This window comes from Apium graveolens, chromosome 5 (assembly GCF_009905375.1).
Source record: "Apium graveolens cultivar Ventura chromosome 5, ASM990537v1, whole genome shotgun sequence".
Taxonomy (NCBI): Eukaryota; Viridiplantae; Streptophyta; class Magnoliopsida; order Apiales; family Apiaceae; genus Apium; species Apium graveolens.
This window is the reverse complement of record NC_133651.1, coordinates 7,434,112-7,442,673: the sequence shown is the minus strand read 5'-3', so window position 1 is coordinate 7,442,673 and position 8,562 is coordinate 7,434,112. Positions and strand designations below refer to the sequence as shown.

Sequence of the window (8,562 nt, the reverse complement as noted above, 5' to 3'; positions counted from 1 at the left end):
TTCACTTCTGCGTTGTTATTAGTACGCATATCTAATATGGGTTTAGGGTTTCACGGTTGTGTCGTTATTAGTATGTACAACCAATGAAAATGAGAACATAAAATATTACCTCGGTCTGCTTAGGGCTTCACGGCTGCGTTGTGTTGTTAGAACGTATAACCAATATGGGTGTATGATTTCACGACTACGTTGTTTTCTTTTAGGAATATAACATTATTGTCCTGTTTTCTGTAGTGATGGACGATGATCTAAGTCAATGGATAACCCTTCCAAAATACAGTACACCTTACATTAAGGGGATAAAGGATTTTTTAGAAAATGCATTTCCCAAATTTTCCGTAGGCGATGAAATGTTGTGCCCTTGCAAGAATTGTAGAAATGGCAAGTGGCATACTCAAGATCTTATTTATGATCATCTTATTTGTCATGGCCCTTGTCCATTGTATGCGAATTGGATTTGTGAGGTTTCGAGCAAAGATCATAGGATAGATATTGAACGGGCAGAAAATATGGGTTTTGAAGATTCCTTTACCTTCGGAGATAATTTGGACGAGATATTCCATCGTACTAATGATACTACTGGACCGAATGATGATGCCAAAAAATTTTATGGCCATCTTGAAGAAGGAAAGCAGCCCTTATATCCGGGCTGCAAAAAATTTTCCCGCTTAAGTTTTATCATTAGGCTGTACTCTTTAAAGTGCATTCATGGGATTTCGGAGTCGGGTTTCGGGGATTTATTAGAGCTGATAAAAGATGCTTTTCCAGAAGCACACATTCCTTTGTCTTTTAATGCGTCAAAGAATGTTATTAAAGATTTAGGGCTCGATTATCAAAGGATACACGCCTGCCCCAATAATTGTATGCTGTTTTGGGCTGAAAATGAAAAAGAAGAAAATTGTAAAACTTGCGGTGCTTCAAGGTGGGTCGTAGTGGAAAAAAAAAGGCGCCGTGGACAATAATGGGAAGAAGTTAATTCACAAGGTCCCGGCAAACGTGATGCGCTACTTTCCACTCAAAAAAGGTTGCAACGCATGTTTATGAGCAAAGAGTTATCAGAACTGATGTTATGGCATGCAAAAGGTCGAAAAAAGGACGGCAAACTTCGACATCCCGCTGATGCAGAGGCTTGGAAGGCATTGGATGCTCGTTATCCTCAATTTTCATCCGAGAACAGAAACATCAGATTGGGCCTAGCCGCTGATGGTTTCAATCCTTTTTGTACTATGAACATAAGTCATAATACTTGGCCAATTATTTTGGTTAACTACAACATTCCCCCCTGGCTGTGTATGAAGCAAGAGAATCTAATTCTCTCGACACTCATATCTGGTCCCGAGTCTCCGAAGAATAATATAGATGTCTTCATGCAACCTTTAATTGCTGAACTGAATGAGCTGTGGGAAGTAGGCATTGAGACTTATGATGCCCTTACTGACCATACTTTCAACTTGCGCGCTTCTTTACTTTGGACAATCAGTGATTTTCCCGGGCTAGCAATGCTATCTGGATGGAGCACAAAAGGAAGACTAGCTTTTCCAGTTTGCAATTATGAAACATCCTCTATGTACCTAAAACATAGTCGGAAAATGTGTTACATGGACCATAGGAGATTTCTCCATCCCGAACACCCATGGAGGCTTGATAAAAGAAAATTTAATGGTCAAATTGAATTGAGAGGTTGTCCAGAGGTTCTAACTGGAACAGACATTGAAGAATTATTGGCAGGATTTGTAAATCATTTTGGGGGGAAGAAACCAGAGAAGAAAAGAAAGCGCCAAAAAAATAAGATTAAGTCGAATTCGCCTTTCAAGAAAAAATCAATATTCTTTGATCTGCCTTACTGGAAGCACAATGTTTCTCGACATAACCTTGATGTTATGCACATCGAGAAGAATGTGTGTGATAAAGTACTTGGCACATTGCTCAATATTGCTGGAAAAAACAAAAGACCATATAGCAGCTCGCCTAGATTTGCAAGAACTTGGCATCAGAAAGGTCCTCCATCCTGTTCTATCAAGTGACGGGAAACACCTTGAAATAAGGGCTGCGATATTCGACATGACAAATGAAGAGAAAGATTTATTCTGCTCTGTCCTTAAAAATGCTAAATTCCCATATGGAAGTGCCTCTAATATCAGCCGGTGTGTGCACATGAAGGAGAGAAAGGTATCTGGCTATAAGAGTCATGATGCTCACTTTTTCATGCACTACTTATTACAATTTGCAGTGAAGAAATCTTTGAAACCGGAGGTTGCAGTCCCTTTTATCAGATTAGGGGCCTTCTTAAGAGGTATTTGGAGTAAAGTCATCGACTTAAGTGATCTTAAGAGGCTGCAAACAGAAATAATTGAAATTATTTGTCAATTTGAGACTATATTCATTCAGGCTTTTTTTGATGTGATGGTCCACCTTTTGATTCACTTGTGCCAAGAAATTGTATTTGGTGGACCGGCCCATGTTCGAAGCATGTGGCCAATTGAGCGCTATTTAAATAAATTGAAATCTTATGTGCGGAATAGATCTAAACCAGAGGGATGTATCGCCGAGGGTTACCTGGCCGAAGAATGCTTGATATTTTGTTCAAGATTCTTGGGTGGCCATGGAGGATCAAAATTTACCAAGGCTGCAAAATTTGAAAGTTTTCCAGAAAAAGTAGAATTTCCTATTGGTTCACGCAGAAATAAAGATGGAAAGGCTGTGAATTTAGTTGAAGTTGAATGGATGGCTATTCATCGTTATATTCTATTCAACTGCGGGAATAAAGAAATTGATAGTTTAATCGAGTAAGATTCTAGCTACTAATTGTGAAAAACTGTTATAGAATTAGAACCTGTTTTGTCTTGATTTTTAACTAGGTAATTATTGTAGGGAGCATCGAATCTTAATAGAAGGACAAGCCAAGTCAAAAAGATACAATCGTGAGAGAGAACATTCTGAAGATTTTTGGAAATGGATTGAAGGGGAGGTCGGAAAAAAAGATAACATTTCAAAGGAATTGGAAGTGCTTGCAATGGGCCCTAATCAATCAGCGAAGAAGTATAGTGGTTATGTACTTAACGGATATCGATTCCATACAAAGTACCGAGATGCTAAATGTACAACCCAAAATAGTGGGGTATTTCTAACTGCTTTGACTACTAGCTTTGCTAGTTCAAAAGATCAAAATCCACTGGTCGGCGATGTCAATTACTACGGAGCAATTGAAGAGATTTTGAAGTTGATTATTGGGGAGAATTTTCTGTAGTGGTGTTCAAGTGTTGTTGGTATAAGGAAGAGAAAGATCTATATGGTTTAACTCGAGTTAATTTTAACAGATTATGTCAGAAGTCTGATCCATATGTGCTAGCTTCACAGGTGCAGCAAGTCTTCTACGTAGAAGATCCTACTGAAAAGATGATGTATAATGTTATAAAGAAATTGCCAAGGGATTGGTGCGATGTCGAAGCTGAAAATGCAAATGAAGAAGCCGGGGATCCAGTTTTACATGATTTACACACTAGTGTTCCTCTAGAAATAGACACGGATATTAACTGGTGCAGAGATGATGTCCCAACACGACAAGTCCCCATCAAGGCTAGAATAAACGAAGAAACTACTTAAATTTGTAATTCGAAATATGTAACTATCAAGGGCCTAGTTTCTGATGTATCAACTGTTAATGAAGTGACTTCTTAATTGCCTAATTTATCATGTTTTAATGTATTTTCTTTTAATTAATTAACTTGTTCTTAATATAATGTTCTGTTAGTTTTAAATCTGCCCTGCTCTTTATGCGATCGCTTCTTAATTTAGAGCATTATTAAATTTATTGACTTGCATACTGCTCTTTTAATGTTTCTTTTAAGTGTTTATTTTTAAGTGTTTTTTATTTAAGTGCCATGTCTCAGATTATTTTAATGATTTCATCTAATTATACTTTCTCAATTTTTTGTAGGATGGCATACATAAATCTCAGGTTGTACCACCAGGGTGAGTTTCAGCCTACACGGTATGTCGGTGGTAAAGAACTGATTATAAGGAATGTCGAAGTAGATAGGTTTTCGTACCCTGTATTGATGGATTATGTCAAGGATGACCTTGAATATTCAGAAATTGGAGGGATTTATATGAGAAAAGGTGATAAGCAGGGGGGGGTGGCAGTTGGTGTCCAATGATGTGGACTTGTGTTCATTAACTGCAGGAGCTGCAGACGGTGAAAATGTTGATTTTTATCTTGACAATGTCGTTGATAGCACTATCGAACCAATGGATCAGATGCAGCCATTTGTAATAATACGGCCAAGAAAGGATATCTTAGCAGGTAATATATTAATTTCATTTCAGAAATATACCTTAATTGTAGGGGCATCAGAAATATATAGGTGTTACTATATTTAGATTTTATTCAAACTCATAATTATTATTTTTATGTCTTTATAGCTAAAAAGCAAGTCAAGCGGCAGTTTGTAACCACTCATCAACTACAGCAACAGAAGATGAATAAGAAGGCAAACCAAGTTGATAAGGCTGGGAAGAGGAACTCAAAGAACTTTCCTCTAGAGGGTACTCGGAAGTCACCACGGCTTTCTAGAGTGCAGGAAATCACTGATGGTGATGATTGTGAAACTCCTCCAAGTGTTAGGAGGAAGTTGAGTTTACATGATACTCATGAAGATGAGCGTATGGGAGAAAATGAACTGGAGGTTAGCATATAATTCAGTAATACCTATAATTTTCTTGTTAGATTATTGTTGTTTAAGTACATGTAAGTACATGTATGTAACCCCTTTATTAATCCAGTAATTCCGTCATACCTATATTAACATGAATTTATGTGAAATTGCAGAAACTACCCCCTCCACCTCCTCTAACGGAGTATGAAAAACTGAGAGCTGTCACAGTAAAGAGGAACAATGAAGTATTTTTTGCCCTCAATCTTCCTACACTCTCTTCTGAAGTGAGAAACTCAATCTTAAAAGATAAATCCAAAAAAAAGAAGCAAGTGCAAGAGGGGAGCGATGAGGAATATGATCCAGCTGTGGATCTTGAGGATGGTGGATCGGGAACTCAAAGGAAGGCTGCTAGTAAGGATGGTGGATCAGGAACTGAAAAGGTATGTCATAAATGTCATAAAGCTATCATTTTCACATTTTCTAAATTCTTCCCCAAATGTTTCATCGGGGTTGATAGTTGTAATTCATATATACACAAACATTGAGTTTTACATGATTTATGTTTCAGAGAGGGAAAACTGAGAAAAGCAAGGTGCTTATTGGACGTGGACCAACAACACGGTCACGAGCCAATACTGTTATATCACAGAAGGAAGGAACCAAGGATGCTACTGAGAAGGAAAATCAGTCATTATCACATATGGAACCTGCAGAACCTCTGATTCAGCTACCGTCAATTGAAGCAAATGGTTCAATGGAGGCTTTTTGGGCTATGCGAAAGCGCCAAAAGGAAGCAGCTGCAGCGAAATCGAAAATTTCTCCAAGTACAACTGCAACTACAAAGACTGCTACAGAAAATCTTGTTGAAGATAATGTTTTTCCGGATATTGAAGAAGAGGAGGAAGCAGGTATCTTCTTTCCTTTATTTATGATTACATAAACTGATTATTTATAAAGGAATTATTCCTTTAAGGCCCCTTAAAGAATACTCACTTTGAGGCTACCCACATTCATATATTTTCCATAATTGATTAATTTGCATCAGTTTAGTAAATTACTTATAATTGAGGTTAATTGGCATAAGGTTATTTATGTCATTTAAGTTAATGAAATTGTGAAGTTAACCATGGTTAATTATGTGATAGATATAAAACTTCTTGCACAAATTTAATTAGCATATGTAATCTATAATGCTGTTAATTGTTATTTGTGTTTTATATAATTATTAAAACACAACCCCCATGAGAATTAATGTATTCTTTATGACAGTAGGTCCTTTAGAGTGTCCAGAATCCAAGGTATGCGTTATCTATATTTATCATTTTAAAAATAAGGGCTGCTTATTATAAAGACACCCATTAAAAAAATAAAAACTAAAAATAAGACATCTTTATAGACCAATCTTTGAAATACGACATATTAGAAAAACACCCATAAATATAATCAAATTTATTATAATATTCCTACTTTGTTTGATTTTCCTGCAAGTAATTTTTGCTCATATGTAGTTGAAGTTCCTATAAGGCTGAGAGGACCGACGAGGATGGATAGGGTTCATACCAAAAATATGGACCATCGAGTTGTCCTTCAGATGAATTAAAGGTTCCAGCCCGTTTCAGATGAGGACAAAGTAATTTCTGAACTTAGTAACTTCTTGGGGACACTCGCAAAGCGATGCGTGTCATTTACCTATGTTTCTTGGCGTGATGTTCCGAAAACTTTGAAAAATACACTGTGGAATTATGTCAAGGTATCACATACATTGTTTAATTATCGTGATTTATTTTTCTGCAACATTACCTTTGATTAACTGTACTTGTGTTCTTTATTTTGTTGACTTTTTCCAGCAAAGATACATTATACCTGATGAATGTGAAACATGGGTGTTGAAAACCATTCAGTCATCTTGGAAGACACGTAAGAGCCGAATTAAGAAGGCGCATTATAAAGCATTTGAAACTGATGAAGAACGGATGGAAAATAGGCCAACTGATATTCCCCTTGAGAGTTTCAAGATGTTGCTGGAGTACTGGAATGATGAAAGCATTAAGGTTTTCTAATTCCCCTTGCACTTTCATATTTAATTATGTATTTATATTTGATCTAAGTGACATAAAGTTATTTCACATTTTTGTAGAAAGAGCAGCGACAAATGCAAGAAGTCGATGTCAGTATACAGACACACACACTACTGGTCCAAAGACTTTCGCACAAATTCGAAACAATATGGTATGGCCAGAATCTCAATTACGCATATTAACCTCAATAAGCTAGTTGTTACGTAAATATATGAATGTGGGCAGCCTTCTGGTTACATATATTACTATATATCTAGAAATTAATTTCTATATTTCTTTTGGCTAACTTGTTCATTTTTGTCAGAAAAAAAAGGCAAAGAATCAGCGTCCACCACGTGAAGCAGAGGTTTTTGTTGAGACTCGTGAGCGTACTGATGGTCGTGAGTATAAGACCAACACTGAAGAAATAAAAAACAAGATTGTAAGTGTTTTTTATTAATCTTAGTGCTTCTGAATATCCATTAATGTCGCAAGATGGTTAATTAGTTGTGTTTTATGATTTATTTGGTGTTTAGAAGTTTTATTTATGTACCTGCATGCATTTTTATTTAATGATTACTAATTGTGAATTTAATTGGATTAAATTATTCGGTTATTTTGAAATTAGTTAGTGAAACATTTAAATTATTGTGTGACCAAGTGTTCGTTTGTTTTTCTGGTATGTAGAAAAAGATTAAGGAAAAAATCAGTACGAGCGAAGATCCCAACGAGGAACTACTTTCTGATGGAAAAAAACATGGGCCATCTTGGCTCCATGGAAGATGTCCTGATGCTGCAAAAGGTTACTCCAGTACTGCTGGTTCGACAAATACTTATGTACAGGAGTTGGCAGGAAAGATAAAGCAGACTCTGGTGAGTGAAGTCGAGGCATCGATGACAAAGAAGGTACAAGAAGAAGTGGATATGCAAGTCAACAAGAAGGTGCAGGAGAATATGGCCTGGTTACTTAAGAAAATAGCCGACGCAAATCCAGGCATCACAATCAACCATCAAGATTTCAGCACAACCAGCGATAATGACAATTACCTCACACCAGTTACCGGAGGCTCTGGACTTTAGATTTCAGATGTGCACCTTTTTACATATCTTATTTTGCGTACTAGTAACAAGTGTTATCGTACTAGCTTTTGGATGTTTATTTATCGTCCTAGACTAAGTAATTGTTCTTTGGAGTATGTGGAGTATGTGGAGTTGGTGAATTGTGTGAAACCGCAGTATTTGGTGGGGGTTTGTGAAAACTGATATGGAGTTTGGTTGAAATTGTTTATTTGGTTGACTTGGATGAAAAACAGATTTTATGGCATGTTGAATTTACAAACCATTCCTGTCAATTTTTTTTTTGAAAAATATGTTACATTAGGTACTAAAAATGTTACAAAGAAATTGGTATAATACAAAACATTACTGTTACAATATGCATCAAAGGTAACATTAAATTATGTCTATAGTATCACATTATGTATGTTACCTTTGCAAACAAATAGGGCCCCAAAATGGGGCCCACCAGTGGGCCCTACATGTGGGCCCCATTTTTTTTTGAAATTCTGAGTCCAAAGGTAACATACATATTGTGATACTATAGACATAGATTAATGTTACCTTTGACAGCTATTGTAACATAAAAGTGAATGTTACAGCAGGGCAAAAGTAATGTTACCTTAGGGGCCAAAGGTAACTCGAAAAAAAGCAACTTAATTTTTATGTTACCTTAGGCCTTTTTCTGGCTGTGGTAACACTTTTTTGGGCCTGTTGTAACATTTTCTTGGTGTTGCTGTAGGCCATTTATGGTATAGTGAATATAACGAACCAACTTTTTGTGTCTAATTACA

General features: G+C 36.4%; 1 protein-coding gene across 1 annotated transcript; it reads left to right on the top strand.

The window, feature by feature from the left end:
- Positions 1-236: 236 nt before the first annotated feature.
- Positions 237-2,024, top strand: LOC141659726 (uncharacterized). Its single transcript, XM_074466655.1, has 2 exons — positions 237-922; positions 1,025-2,024. The coding sequence occupies exons 1-2, from the start codon at positions 237-239 to the stop codon at positions 2,022-2,024; spliced, it is 1,686 nt and encodes a 561-aa protein (XP_074322756.1).
- The last annotated feature ends 6,538 nt before the right edge of the window (positions 2,025-8,562 follow it).

What these genes read in the sequence shown, in the direction of transcription:
- LOC141659726 (XM_074466655.1), top strand. Translation starts at nt 237, where the DNA reads ATGGACGATGATCTAAGTCAATGGATAACCCTTCCAAAATACAGTACA. An exon ending in AAAACTTGCGGTGCTTCAAG is followed by an intron (nt 923 to 1,024) that starts GTGGGTCGTAGT and finishes CACTCAAAAAAG; the next exon opens with GTTGCAACGCATGTTTATGA.